General features: G+C 28.3%; 2 protein-coding genes across 3 annotated transcripts; both read right to left on the minus strand.

Moving 5' to 3' along the window:
- Nucleotides 1-680: 680 nt before the first annotated feature.
- On the minus strand, nt 681-13,474 carry LOC111038325 (mediator of RNA polymerase II transcription subunit 15). Of its 2 annotated transcripts, XM_022321368.1 has the most exons (13): nt 13,369-13,474; nt 13,089-13,272; nt 12,916-13,003; nt 10,700-10,757; nt 10,546-10,605; nt 10,123-10,484; nt 9,352-9,509; nt 4,455-4,531; nt 1,819-1,995; nt 1,609-1,730; nt 1,367-1,530; nt 1,196-1,298; nt 778-1,101 (listed from the first exon to the last, which is right to left on the minus strand). In XM_022321368.1, exons 2-13 carry the CDS (start codon nt 13,145-13,147, stop codon nt 778-780), a joined length of 1,752 nt encoding a protein of 583 aa, XP_022177060.1. In that variant the 5' UTR covers nt 13,148-13,272; nt 13,369-13,474. The 2 variants fall into 2 exon arrangements, with proteins under 2 accessions (XP_022177062.1, XP_022177060.1); XM_022321370.1 differs by having other exon boundaries at nt 681-1,101; nt 13,089-13,450.
- On the minus strand, nt 5,217-9,276 carry LOC111038326. Its single transcript, XM_022321371.1, has 3 exons — nt 7,685-9,276; nt 5,877-7,005; nt 5,217-5,785 (listed from the first exon to the last, which is right to left on the minus strand). Exons 1-2 carry the CDS (start codon nt 7,855-7,857, stop codon nt 6,810-6,812), a joined length of 369 nt encoding a protein of 122 aa, XP_022177063.1. The 5' UTR covers nt 7,858-9,276; the 3' UTR covers nt 5,217-5,785; nt 5,877-6,809.
- Nucleotides 13,475-16,588: the final 3,114 nt, after the last annotated feature.

Genomic DNA, 16,588 nt, shown 5'->3' on the forward strand with positions numbered 1-16,588 from the left:
TGTGTGAACAAATACAAATTGTACATTTTCCGAATAGAAAAAAAAATTATGGCCTATGGGTTACATTTTGATATGTAGTTCCTAAATAAACAACAAACTAGAGATTATCAATAAAACTTTTTGGAAGAATAAGGTCATATTGTAAGTAAATTTAAGTATCAAAATTAATATATATTTTATTTTGAAACAATAATTTACTCCTTATAGTAAATTAACAATTTAAAAATACATATTTTTGAAAAATAAATAAATTATAAAGGAGATCCAAATATGGGCAAATCAATATTATGAAATAGCTTATATTAACAACTTATGTTATAATACAAAACATAAACAATATCACTATAACTCAGTATGTTAACTGAAATATTGCTTAAATCATATAATTTCTCTTATTTTACCCTGAACTATGTTTAACTACAAAAGTAGAAGAAAAGTGATCGAAAATGAATCATAAAAAAAAAACTTTGGCAACAATAAATTTGAAGTTTACTGTACCTGCAGATGGTTTTATAAAAATGTGTGGAATTTTAACACTTCACTAATAATTATGTTGAAACAGTTTTTTGATCATAAATGCATTATATTTTTACCCATATTTGTTCTTTATTTTCTATATCAATTAAAAATAAATTAAACAAAATTATTAATTGTTAAAAATACATAATATAAAGGGTTGCTGCTTACACTAATAAAAGTAATTACAATAATAATAATAACAACAAAATAAAATGAGCATAATTTTATGGAGTTCAGGAAATATTAGTTTAATCAAATTCAATTATTGGAAATTGAATCTTTGTTATCGAGTAGAAGAGCTACTGCTTGCCTTACACTCATTTCCCACGAGTCGAGTATATGAGACACTGTAAAACGAACTGGCATCAACATCATTCTTGATTCAAACACATCTTTAACACACATGAGAAATGATGTGCCACCATAGTCGTTGGACGAAATTATACAAGCAGGATTTGCAGGGGGATAATTCTCATAAACAACTATGTTAATCGGGGGTACACAGGGCAGATTTTTATCATCCAACCAACACAACAGACGGATACAAGAAACTCCACTTGGACGAACAGGATCTAAAGATACCTAAAATCAAATGTCAGGTTAGAAAATAAACATGCCTTATTTCGACAATGTGTACATTTTTTAGATTGTACTAAAAATGTATATTTTATTTCACCTTAAAACGTTGATCGAGTCTTGCAATTTCACCTTCTAACGCTTTTGGTATGATGCTTTGAACTTCATTGGAATTTTCATTTCCTGAATTCGGTGGTGGTGACCTTTAAAATGCAATCAGTAATTAATCAAATAACCAATAACTTTGTTAAAATTAAGAAATATAACTTACAAAGGTCGTCTTTGGCCCACCATAAATTCTATACAAGGTGCAAATGTCCTGTGGAGTGTATGATTAAAGTTTGGAGACTGTATCATCGATCCAATCACTTCAATTAACGGATGTACCTCTCTCATGGTAGATGATTGTGGTGGAGGCACACTTCCACCTTCTCCCTAACATTAATGATAAGAATAATTATTATAACAACGAAATGTGGAAAAAACTTTTTGAAACAAACAACAAGTAATTACTCTGCTTAAATCTAATCTTTCCAAAGCAATTTCACATTTCAACAAAGTTTCCAGAGGCATCCGTTGGGTGGGAGTTGACAGTATTTCTAGAAGCTTTTTCATCTTGCTTAATTTCTCAACGTCTATAGGTATTAATTATTATGATAAAAACATATTTAAATTAATGACAGCAGTTAATGTAAGGATACAATTATTAAAACATTATTTTACCTTCATTTCCCATATGTGCAATCATTTTTCGTAAAGGTTCAATGTATTTGCTTAGTTGCCTTACTTTTTCTCTATATGCTATGTCTTCCTGAGCCAGAGGACTTGGACCAGCATTAGATGAAGGGTTCATAGGAGTGTTTAAAGATGGAACTGAACTACCTGGCGATGGCACATTACCTAAGAAATTAAATCACACACAGGGTTATAAATAGCACAAGTATTAAGAAACCGTTGTACTGCATTTGTTATCTCAGTCTTACAAGTGCGTAACATAACACATTTTAAGCTCAGCAGATCATGTTTAGCTCCTTAAGTTTAAAAATTAGAGAGAATTGATCTCTTATAAAATTTAAACCTAAGATTATTATCTAGGGCATCACATGGGCTTTTTATTGTATTTTAATTTTAAAGTGAGTTATGAGTATTTTAAAATTTAAAATTGCTTGTACATCTTAAAATACTCATAACTTGCTTTAAAATAAAAATATAATAAAAAGCCCATGAGATGGCTTGATAATAGTTTCAGATTTAAATTTTTTAAGAGGTCAATTCACTAAAATTGTTAAACTAACAGAGCTAAACATGATCTACTGAGCGTAAAATTTTATATGTTCTTGTAAAACGGAGACAACATATGAGGGTATAACATCCTCTTTAAGTTATGTAAATCATTATTGAACATTTTTAACAAGAATATTTAAAATTAATAATTTAATTTATAATAACTATTTTTTTTTAAGTACAAGTTACAATTTAACAATTAGTTATGAATTTTGTTATAATTTGTTTTGATTTATGGTTGCATCGGAAGACCTATAAACTAATGGATAGCACTTAATATACCACCGTTCGTGGGTGGGGGAGATAGAGCAAGAGAAAAAACACTGCAATGTCTCAACGCATGGTTTTTTCTCTCTCGTCCAATTAGTTTTTAAGTATATTCCCAAAGCACTCTCCATTAGTTTAAAGGTCTATGGGTGCATCCATGATATAAACAAATTAATTTTATAATTGTAAAACAAATGCAGTTGGAATAAAAAACAACACAATATTACCTATTAACTATTTTAGTTGTTTAATAATTATTGTTATTATTTTATACATTATTTATTTAGATTAATTAAGATGATCTGACTATAGTGAACATTAACACGTCCAAGTGATTCTTATGGAAATTCAAATATTCTCCAATAATTAGGACACAATAAATTATTTCATATTGCTAACCACGGTTCCAAACTCGCTGAAATGTTTAAAATATACTATGACATACATCAAGGGACCCCCACTATCCTTCCCTTCCCTTTTTTAAATTTAACAACTACATTACAATCAAAGACCAACATAATGAAAATTTTTAGTTATTTATTTTTATGTTTTAGCTGAATAAATATTTAAATACATTTATGATTCTAAACGTATCAATGAATGTATCTATTGATTTAAGATTTTACAATGATGTTTTTTTTTGGTTTGTGTTTAAGATAACATTTTTTACTTTGAGGATTATTTCTGATAGAAAATTGGTTGTAGATTCTGGAAACAATTAAAGTTTATATTTTGAGAGGTAAAATTTGAAAATTCTCAGTATTTTTAAAAAATATCGGAAATGCAAAATTGAATATTTAAATGAAGAATGAAAATTTTAGTTTTTTTGTTGTAAATTACTTAAAAATACCATTAATATAGTAACCAAAAAATCAAAAAAAATGGCTATAATACTGTTGAATATAGCAGTTGTCATATAATAAAAATAATGTAAACATTTTCCATGAATCATATTTATTTATCTTTAAAGTTAAAGTTCTTTATATGCACAATTCAGGATATACAGCCAAATCCCTTCAGTAGCCCTCCCGCCTGGGCTCACCATCTGAAAAATCTTCCATGACATCTGTCATAGATAAATTAGGTGATCAGCAGTCCGGAAGTACTAACAATGGTTTGAAGTAAAGCTAATTTATTTATAAATTAATGATAAGAATAAGTCATTATTGGGTTTAAGTAAATGAAATACGATTGGAAAACTCTAAAGGCACTTAATATTGTCATATTTTTGGATGCTAATTAAGTAATCTGTAGTTTGAATTTATCAGATTTATCTATACTTCAACTACAGACTATTCTACAAGAGAATAATCAGTTTGACTTTTGAAATAATCACAACTGACAGCTTCGAAGCCTAATTTTTTCTCACTAAATGATAGATGTTAGCCGAGATAAAACATTTCCCTTCCTTTATAAGTTCTCGGGAGAACATCAATCTAAGTACTGATAGCATCTTTTTTTTAGATATTAAGCTTAAAAACTAAATTACGATCATCAACATTAGGGTGTACTCAATTTAATTAAAAAATATAATATACAATATACAAATTTACTTGACACATTTTATTTAGATTTTTTTTAAACATGATTATTAAGTGAGTACACTTTCTATGGATTATATTAATATCGTATTGTGCTATGGGGTATTTTACCTGTTTTTAACATTTAATTTATAATGTAGTTCAGTAGTAGAATTATGGGTTATAAAGGATTTGCAATAAATTAATGTAACTTACAAGTTATTCCTTGTTCATTTTATTTGTTCAAATAAATTTACATATTTACTGCTTTAATTTAAATAGACATACCAATTGATCTAATAGGCCCACTCATTTGGCCACCAGGAGTTAGTTGAGGACCACTTGGTGAACCGATCATTTGATTACTAAAATATATAATACCATAAATAGATTTGAATCAAAAATTATTTTAAATATTATCAAAATTATACAAATTAACATTAACTGACTGATGATTTAAAGATTAAAGGTCTCAAGTATAAAAATAATGTTTAATGCTAAAAGTATAACAAAAAAAATCATACTCCATAAAAATGTCTACTACATATTGTTTTAAATGATGTGGAAAATCTGGATTTTGGAATTTTGACTTATGATATACTTTTGTGTAATACTTATGAAACATTCACTATAACTAAACATTATTCTGTAATAAATTAATAAATAAATAATATTTATACAATTAAAAACTAACTAGAAATTTATTTGCATCAAATTCATCAATTAATAATACATCAAATCAATGACGGCATGTGTGTGATTTAAATTCAATTTAAATACTAAAGGATGAAAAATGATACATGAAATGTCAAATGAATAACACAATTCATAAATATCAGAATAATTATCCAGAAATAATAAATAAAATATAATAGTTATTAGTTATTATCAGTTTGTAAAACTAACAGTAAACAGTATACGATTTGAAAAATTTTGGGTATAATAATATTGTTAGTAATAATTATGATAATATTTAATAATAATACATTTTTTAATTTTATAATTTTATAATTGATAAAGGTTGTTTTTCAAAAATGATAAGGTGTTCTCCTGTTTTATTTGGGTGTTATAATATTATCAGTTGCGGAAAATACACGTTCAAATGATGCTGATGAAGCAGGAATGCATAAAATATTTTTTTGCTAAGACCGATATTGTAGGATAAACATTTTCAAGTGCTTTCCACCACAAGCATGGATTCTCGTTGTGATTAATTTGAGGTTCAGACAAATAGCGAGTAAATTCATCTTCATAATCTTTAGGCGACTGCCCTACAAGCTCGTCTAACATAGTCGGTTTTATTATTTGAGTATTGTCGCCTGTAGTTGTCAAAATGTTATTCACAGATAATAGTTTTGAACGAACAATTGACTGAATATGTGATTTTATTTGCTTTGAGGGTTCAAATTTTAAATTTTTGAATCTAGGGTCAAGCAAACTTGCAATTTGCATTACATTCACCGGTATACCATTTGTATGATATTCTAAGGTTCATCTTCCATTGAAAATTGTCTTGCCAAGTCTTTAGAAACTATGCTTTTAAATTCTGTAGCAAGTACACAGTCTGATTGATTTAATCTTAAGTGTTTATTGATGAGATTAGCAATAAATGGTCAAACCTGAAACACAAAAAATAAGTTTTATATGTTCTTACTAGGTATTTAAAAATGCAATTATTTATTATCCAGTTAGTATTTAAGTTAAATTTACTATCGATATTGTGCTTTGCTGTTCAGAACATAGTATTGTCATAGCCAGTTGCAGTGGTTTCAATAATTTGACGAGAACTTCACATTTGTCCCAATCTTCTTCTAACATTTCTAAGTTGTTCTCAATTCTTTTGTTTAAGTATTCCCCATCAATTATTACTGCCACAACAGCCCTGCGCATTCAAAACAAGCGCTCCAACATAGCTGGGTATGAATTCCATCTAGTAGGACAACTTTGTACTAGAGCTAACTCTTTTTGTCCCGTTTGCTGTAGATACATTTGTAATGCATAGGATTGTTTAATGGATGGTCTAAATGTAGTTACAATTTTGCACATTGTTTCTAACAACTTACTACAAACATTTTCATCAAGATCTTTTTTAATCGCTAACTATATTGTATGCGCAGCATATTTACTTGAATACAAATTGAATTGATCTTCTAAATTTCTGACTGCGTTTATAATGTTAGATGCATTATCATGAGTTATACTAGTGATCTTATTAGTTATATTCCATTCATCCATAAGCTCCAGAATTTTTTCTTTTAAATGGTCAGCTGTACGTGGTTCTATCATTTCCTTGACGGACATTGTTACATTACACAATGTCCAATTTTTATTGATATAGTGACCTGTGTATGTAATACAAGTCTATAGATTGTGAACTCCAGCCATCCGTAGTTAGAGCAATACCGTTAATACTTTCAAGAAGATTTTTTGTATGGTTTACTTTGTCCTCATGTAATTTTTCTATGAGAGTACTTATTGTTTTTTGATTCGGTATTTGATAAATTGGCTCAAGTAGGTCCATACGATTTTTAAATCCTTTATTTTCAACGAAAGAAAAAGGCAATAAGAATCATTTTACAAATACTATGTGTTATTTGTTCTTCACGTTCTCCATTTAATGGTCTATCTTTAGTAAGTACTGTATTATTTGAGTTTTAAACGTTTTTGAAATGGAAGACTTAATGGAGACTTTATTGAAGTCAAAGCTATTTGATCAGTAGATATTGAAGTTGTTTGGTCAGTAGATGTTGAGGTTACTTGGTAAGTAGATGTCAAAGCTATTTGATCAGTTGAAGTAGCTATCTGTTCATTATCCCTTTGTTCCACTTCATCATGTAACCTATACAATTTAAATAAAAAAATATTAATAATTATTAACAAATTTAAATTCTAGTCTCAGCGTTAAATTTTCAAATGTTTTATTGAATTGAAAAAACAAATCACAGAAAATAAGTCTTAAGTAATAATAATAATCACTGTATAAAAAATGATTTTCTTAAAATACGTTATTTGTGAGGTATATTATAATTAAATATTTTGATTTCAATTATTTTGTAAGATAAAATGAATTATGTTTTAAAGAAAAAACCAACTTTTTAGTGAACAATTGAATGATATGGGAAATAATTTTATACGTATGTGAAATGTTAAATATGTGACATAATAAAGTTAACAAGAAAAAAATATTCCACACGAATTAAATTCAGGCGTATTGCTTTCCAAAAAAACCCACTATCAGTGAGCTAGCTGACACCATCATGTCATTTATGCTTTTGCAATCGTATAGTTAAGTAACACACCTTTTACATTAAGCAAAATGTATACAGGAATATAGAAATAATTATTTGTATACATTTCTTATAAATAAAAAATATTTATATTTATATTTTCATGTATATATTAAAATGGTATTTATCTTTTATTCAATAAAATATAATATAAGTTGTTATTGTTAAATTGAATCTACACATTGGAAAATGGTTTAATTTTTAATTAATTTTAAATATAATTATAATTACCTTTCGTCATTTGACTGTGATGTATTCTTTTCTTTTCGGTGCCATGTATTATAATGTGTCCACAACGGTGAAGTAGATCCATCATTCATCAACTCATAATCACAAATTAAGCATTTGACAAAATCATTGGATTCGTTACATTTAAAATACTGCCATACTTTGCTGGGATCCATGATTAAATGTAATTAATTATACACGTTTTGTATATACTTTATTATTACAAAATATTTCTCATGCGTACTAGTTGTTGCATTGTGTATGCACTGTGCATTCTGCAACATGCACTATGATTACTATACTCATTGATCTCTATGCTATTGCAATAATTAATGTTGGAAGCAAACTCAAGTTTATATTTGGTAATAAGCAGGTCTTTTTTTATCTGATGGTAGAAAATATAGAACACAATAAATATTAATTGACTATGAACATTGGATAATATGTACTAGCCTCAAGAACGGACTGGAAGGGTTTTGGCCGATTATTGTCAGTTAACAACCAGCCAAAATACCCATTTTCCGTAGCACTATAAATAATTAAATTATTCTCAATAGCCAATAGTATTAGTACCTTAGTATTTTTATTAGAATTACAGCTGTTAATTAGGAGCTTTAACAATATTCATTACAAAGAATTTGTATAACTATATAGGTACTTATTAAGCTGGATTTACACAAGCATCGGGTTCATAGTAGGTGCAAAACAGGACAATATCCGACAGTTAACCCTATTCTCTAGATTTTTCACAAATTAGTTATTACAATTTTCTGCGAGATAAATATAATATGATATCGGGGTGAAAGTTTTTATGGGTATAAAACTGTTAAGTGTCAAGTAAATTTGTATTGATTTACACTATTGGCAAAATAATTATGATTTAATCATATTTACAAGTTACAATGAATCTCGACTCCGTAACTTAGATACAATATGTAACCATATAACTGATTATTACTCAGCACTGAATAATATTATTATAAAATAAAATAATTAGAATAAACAGGCCAGTGTAATCAAATCAATTTCAAAATGTTTTTTCGAGATACCAATGGCCTGCTAACTGTCTTATAGAATAACAGCACAGTTTTCTTGTGTGATCCTGGCACTGAGTGTTCAAAATTGTTTGTATTGGCCACTATGTTCTTTCACTAGTTTCAAATTTATTATATAACATGTTATATACTTCTATATCTAGTCCGAGTATCAAATGGGTAAACTCATACGACCATTATCTTGCCGGCTTATTCAAATTGAATCAAGACATTTATACTTAAAATACTACTCATACAAATACATTTTTAGTTAACAAATAAATATCTCAGTATTTACATGCAGATGCTAACTATTATTAAATACAATTTTTTTTATTAGAATTTTCTCTATACTTAAAACACAAAATTCTAACTAGTTAGTAAGTTTAGTTAGTTTAAGATTTTACCAAAAAATTTGATTTTCTGATTTAAAATACAGAAATCGGCATTATGAAACATAAAAACCAGATTTAAAAATCCAAGTCTGTAATTTAGATTCTGTTGCCTGAAATCTGATTTCCAAAATCCAGATTTATGCCACTTCACTACTACATGTTTACATTAGGACTGTAGCCCTATGACAATTAGTGTTAGCCATTTAAGAACAATACATTTTATTAAAACGTAAATATTTACCCGGATGGAAGAACATTAACAGGCGATTGTTGAGGTGAAGAAGGACTGTTGTGGCTAAGAAATTGATTACTCGCTACAGACCTTGGTGGTCCTGCTGGATAACCTCCAACTACTGGTTGATTAGGGATCATCATCACATTTTCTGGGCCAACAGGCATCTAGTTGAAACACAATAAAATATAATAACATCAGTCATTAACAAGTGTTAATAACGTCATTAATATGTTATTCATTTAGATTGGCGTATAAAAAATAGTGGGTTGTAATTAAAATATAACAAATTGTGATTCATCATATCTTTTGAAGTTAATTAATCATCAAATCAAATCTTTCAAGCATATTCCAATAACACTAGAAAATATCAATTAAATATAGACTACAAGTACTTGCTCTTATCATTAAAAAAAATAAACACAGCACTTGGGAGCTTGGAATGTTGACCTATCATATTTTCTTAAATGTCCATAAACTCAAACTTGAACTCAGAATTTTATTTCAAAATTTCAAAAATTGAATCGTAACAAATATTTAAAAATATAATTATAGTAAAATACAAATTTAGTAGAAGTGGTAGTGGTAATAAAAAATAACAGTATATAGGTACATAGTACACTTGACAAAATACAATTTAAATTTGGACGGTTATTTATTATTGAAACTTAAAAATAAAATGTTTATAATAGCAATTAGGTAGGCATTAATTTATATATTTTTAGTATTTTAATAGATCATTATGAATGATGGTATATTTAAATTAAAATACATCATTACTTTTCTTGGTTGCATTCGACCCATAGTATTTGATGGCATATTACCCGGAACAACCCCAGGCATACCCTGTACTGGCATACCTTGTACAGGCATACCCTGAACAGGCATCCCCTGTACAGGCATTTGAACAGGCATACCCTGCATTGGTGGACCACCCATGACTGAAGACATAGGCATAGGAGGCCCTTGTTGACCCATCTGATTGCCCATAGGACCTGCATTAGGATTCTGCATCATTGGTCCTTGACCCATAGGTCCACCAGGTCTTAATGGTGGACCTTGGTTCATTGGACCTGGTCCCATTGTCATTTGACCAGGTAATTTATTTTGAGTTTGTGGTCGGTTGTTTAATGTTTGCAACACTGAAATTAATATAAAATGTATACAATAGTTATTTGATTATATTTAATTATAACTTCTTACATGTTGTTGCGTTTACAGGACCAGGGTTTTGGTTCATATTCATCATTTGGTTACCCCCTCCTATAAAATAAAGCATAATTGTAAATAATATGCTATTCAATTTGAAATAATAGTAACCTAACATTATAATATTTATAACTATTATAATACTTACTCATATCTCTTCCACCAACGTGTAATAACAAACGTGCAACAAAGCTTAAGTACTCATCCTATAACATAAAAAAAATACATATAATTTAAAAAGAACAAGTATATATCAAAACTTAAACACAGAATATAAAGCTATAGTTCATTATTAATTTAATTTTTGTTATCAAATGGAATGGTATTGAAAAAAATTTCTAGTGAAATAGATTACAAAACTTTTTTAAGAATGTATGGTAAAAACTAAGATTAATAATTATGATAATAATAATTAACCATAATAATAAGAAATAAAAGACACGAATAACGATTAAAAATTAATTTATCTAATATTTTTTTAGTCATAATGTGAGACCAAAAACACATTTTATACTAAAATATATTATGTAAATAAATAAAACTAAAAATATACAAGTATATTAATAATATCATAAAAATACCTAAGTATTTTGAAAAATTAAAAACTGTTTATTTGACATAGAATTTTTAGAAGAAAATAAGTATAGACAATGTTAAAATTACTAAATATCACCAAGTCTAAAATTGAATGAACCTAATGGGATATCATAAATGTAAATATTTACCAATAAAATGGTCAGAATATGTTGTTATAAATTACTAACTAAAATTAAGTAGGCGCCTAAATTAATACTAAATAAATTAGTTATAAATTACCAGACTACATCAATACCAATTGGCTTAATACATAAATGTTTTGAAATTTAAAACTAAATAATAAAATATACTACATTTTATTATCAGTTATTGATGAACACGTGGACGCACAAAATCATTAGAATATAATATGATTATATAAAAAGATAATAATTGAGATAATAATCTTCAATAGGACTATATCATTGATTTTATTATAAAATCAATGCCTGAACCTACTATCTAAAATATTATATTTCAACATTCATAAAACAACATCATATTAATTGAATACGGAAATATGTGCAAAATACTAAACTTAACTAATTTATAACATTGAATGCTGAATGGTAATTATAAATAAAATAATAAAATAATTATTAAATTAATCTATTAATGTTATTAATGTGCCAATGATTACAGGATACTCCAGACACATACATTTTGAGAAACAACATGGTTATTAAGCAAAATGTCTGGTGTTGTCAATTTACCATGAAAGAGTTTACAGTAATAATTTAGAGCACCGATTTAAATGTATTCTGTCTGGAAACAGTCACATACAAATATACTAGCATTATGATTTTTAAAGTTAGGTATATTCAAATAGGTATTTGGAATTGTGGTTTTTCAGAATACAAAATATTTTACCATTAATAATAAAAGGGCTTTGTGATATTGTAACAATTTTACTTTAAAGAAAAAAAAAATTATAACTATTCACTTATCCACTTTATTGGTACACAACATAGTACTATCAAGTTGAGCATTATAGACCGATAATACAAATACATATTTACACTGTTATAATATTAAAACATTAGAACAATATAAATTATTTTAAATAACAATTATAACTATAGTTTATTTTATTATGTTGTATTTTAATTAGTTGGGTTTACCAAAAATTAAGTCTTAAATATGAAATTAAAATAGCATTTTACAATTAATAGAAAGGAAAAATATTCTTTCGCAACAAGTAGATTTTTAAAATACAATATAACTTAAATTAAAACATAATATGTTATGGATATGTTATTGGTTCTTAAAGTGTATGCCAATGTTTTCCCATATATCTGACATACTAGAAAATGTGTAATAACACTTGGTAAACATAAAAAAATATAAAAAGTCGTTGATTACAATGATGGAAATATTCTACTATTCATATGAGATTTACAAACTTTTATAATCAATTCATTTAAATAAAAAGTCATATATAAGTTAAAATTAATTTGTATGTTGTTTTAATGTTTATATTGGAAATAATGATTAATATAATATAATTATATAGAGTAATTAAATAAGGACCGTATTTTAGTTATATTAAAATCTTGAAACCATGGAAGATAGATACAAAATTAGTTTTAATTTTTTTTTTTGTGTACAGAGCCATCAATACAAAATGCAAAGTGTTGAAAAACTATTTTGTTGACATAAAATATTATCAATAATATAAAAATGTTTAAGACACTGGTTTATCAATGTTCTTCAACTATTTAAATGTATCGTTCACAAAAATTCCTAACATGGATTATGATTAAATTACAAAATGCATTGGGTACTTACTTTACTTTTGGCTTTCAAGAACACATGATTCTCCATTTCTAAACTATTCTTTGACGTGGGCATTCCTGATTGAGCAATGGCTTCATCACTAAAAATATAAATAGATATTAATATAAATATATAAATATTTTGATCGATATTACGAATGTACAGTAATTCAGTTATGCACTTACATTTTATTGACCACATTGTGTCGAAAGCTTGAAGTACGCCAAATATCGTCGTCGCTCATGACTGATGTTGTAGTATTTTGAATGTACCTAGTATTGAATTACAGTTGGACACTGAACAACGAAAAATGTATGATTGTCGACAGATAAATCTACGTAAACCGTTTGTTTTCAAGCTGATTGATCGCTAACAAAAGAAATTAATTTTAATAGCAACAATAATATTGGTGGCATGCCAATTATTGCCAAACGAAATCTTTAAACTTTTTAAGTCACAACTCACTAGTCGGCAAAATACAGAAGCGCCCAATAACTTAACGATACACTGACGACTGACGACTGACGACTGTCCCTGGGTAAACAAATATTTAAGCTTATCAGATTTATCGTTTTTTTTTCATAAACATTTTTCCGGTCTAGAATGTTTTCAATCCATGGCCCGGGTGATAACGACAGTGCCATCTTCCAGTAACGTTTTGTACTGTTTGAAAAACCGCCCGTGATCACGATAAACTCGATCAAGACGATAGACAACGCTGCTGTGTACGTTTTCTGTTTTCCGCGCCAACCGATACCGGATGCCAGTTGTATACCACTACCCTATTTCAATGGTTACCTACTTGGCAACTAGGATTCCTGGAGCCCTGGAGGACTCAATTTTGTTCAATTAATATCGAGGATTATTTAAATGTGCAACTTCACCCCCCCCCCCCAAAAAAAAAAAAAAACTACTCAATTCACTTACCTACATGATAATAAAATGCAAGTACAATATGATTTACAATTAATGATTTAATATTTTAAAAAAGACGGCTCTGCGCCTACTGAACACATTATTGATTTACACATAATATTATTATATTAAATTATAAATTAAGAATTAATAACCAACCACAAAATATGGCATAAGCTATGAGAAATATCACGGATTTCAATAAACTGCTGGAGGATTTATGCAAGCTAGAGAACCTCCCCCAAATTGCTTCAATGACGATAATAATAGTGCAATGTTATTTTTGTCTCAGGTATACACGATGTAATATTATGGCATAGGAGGTGATAATTCGGAAAGATTAATGTGGACTTATAATATTTTATTGTTATATTTTATTGTGTATAACGATGCCGTATACTTACTCGTATTGCTGTAATGTCGACTGCAGTATTATCAACTAAAGAAAAATATGTATAAGTAATTTTGTTTTTTGTTTACCGCCGAGTAGATAACCGTATTTTTTGCAACATAACAATTGTATTGTATTACCTATAATGGTCTTGGTACCTGCAGCAATAAAATATTTTACTATTATTAATGCTATAGCCGAACACCACCGCATGTATCGCCTGTCACATAGAAAATAATACTATACAGCAGCGTTTCTTAAACTGTGTTCCGTGGAACCCCAGGGTTCCGTGGAGGTCACTTCAGGGTTCCCTGAAACTTGTGGTTTTTTATTCAAAATGTTGAATTTTGACACATAATTATAACTTTTATTGCAAATATCCCTTACATAAAATGACGAATTGAAAGTATTGAAACAATGTAGTAGTTCTAATTGTCGAGCTGTAATAATTTATTGTTAAGAGCTCAATAAAAAAAAGCTAAAAAAAGTTGGGGGTCCACGGTGAAAGTGCACATAAAAAAGGGTTCCACGGATAAAAAAGTTTAAGAAACGCTGCTATACAGTATGGACCATAGGTAATATTATGGTCTGAAGACTGAAAGTATAGATGGTGGTTTTGAGAACACTTCTAGTCTCAAGAGGGTGGGGGTGCGAATATACCGCCATATGGTCCATATGGCACTATATAAATCTGTCTGCATAATACTTGATTTAACATTGTTTATGATATTGTCACTGTTGCCAGAGACCCTACAGCGTCATTTGAGAGTATGCATATATGACACGACGTCGGCTATAATAATAATGCCTAGCACCAAATATACCTATAAACATCAGGGACGTAATATATATGATTTCTTCGATACAACTCAGCGGTTTTAGGCGGAAACAACGCCCCCTACCCGTGTACAAGAAATCCTCGTGCCGACAAAACTGTCAACAATAATTGAAGAGTCAAATACATTTTATGAAGGAAATAGGACTTCGTCTACTATTGTGTTCAGATGTCATGACGTGATCTACATATATATTATAAATGTGAATTATGTGTACAATTTGTGCCTACCTATAACGGCTAATAACCAAGGCTCGTTTCAGATATTTCGCTCCCCGGGGCTTGTATTTTTCCTGCATTTAAAATATTAACTATAATACATATTTCGTACATTACAACAAACATGTCTATGTCTACATAAATATGTATACATAGCCACATAGGTAGCTGCTATATAACTTTACGTAGTTTTGAAAAACTTGACCTCCGGGCAGGTAGGTACCTGCTTTAAATAAATATATTATTCAATGTGATAATATAATAGGTATCCATTTTAAATAATATAAAAAACAATTTCCATTAATTCTGCCGTCTTTAACTTTTCGTAATAATAATATCAGACCCGTGTAATTTTTTGTATATACTTTTATACAATTACAAAATTCGATTCGAAATAGGATCTATACATAATACGTTTTTTCACATTATTTTTATGTATAACACTAACCTATACCCACACATCGATACATAAATGTATAATGCGTGTGTGACGTAATCGATTACTTGATGTATAGGTACAAAAGCCATTAAATGCGAGGTCCGCAAACTTACAGATATTTATACGCATCTGTGTAACGAATGAAAAATGTTAACGATTAAAAACTCCTTACGAAACTTCTTCTGCGATTTATGTTTTTATTTATCCGTCTTATATATCCTTAAATGTAAGATGTTATATAAAAGTCTGACGAAAACGAAAAGAGCGTTATATGCGTATACACATATATAATAATATATATATTTAATATTTATATACATACATAGTTTATACACGTATATAATATATTATCTTGTGAACGCACAGAGGTTTGTAATATTTTTTTTTCCTCCGACAACAAGAGCGAACATTTTTCGTTCGAACAGAACTAGCGAACCTCTTTATTCCAATTTTCCACTCATAATTCAAACTGGACCAGAGTCTCAATGGATTAACGGATTTAGAAAGAATTAAAAAATATTATAATATTATATATATTTTATGTATGAGAATAGAATCGTCAAGTTATGTGGTCTTTTATAAAAACCGTGAGGCCTGTACATTGGTACCGAACAATAAGAATAACAATAAAATGAGTTTATTTAATATTTAATTTTATACATTTAAGTAATTGAATGTCGGAAGTACATTTTTGTGCATTTTCCAATTTTTGTTTGGTTATTATTCATTAGTGGTTATGCTCTATAGGTTATTCAGAGTAATAACGAAAACGATCATTACCTACCGGCTACTTAATATTTTCGGATAATAATACAAAATATTTACTGCTCGAGTTTGGTAAACACAACTATATAGGCGATGCTATAAAATTTCATATTCGCAGGAG

Source organism: Myzus persicae, unplaced genomic scaffold, assembly GCF_001856785.1.
Source record: "Myzus persicae strain clone G006 unplaced genomic scaffold, MPER_G0061.0, whole genome shotgun sequence".
Classification (NCBI taxonomy): Eukaryota; Metazoa; Arthropoda; class Insecta; order Hemiptera; family Aphididae; genus Myzus; species Myzus persicae.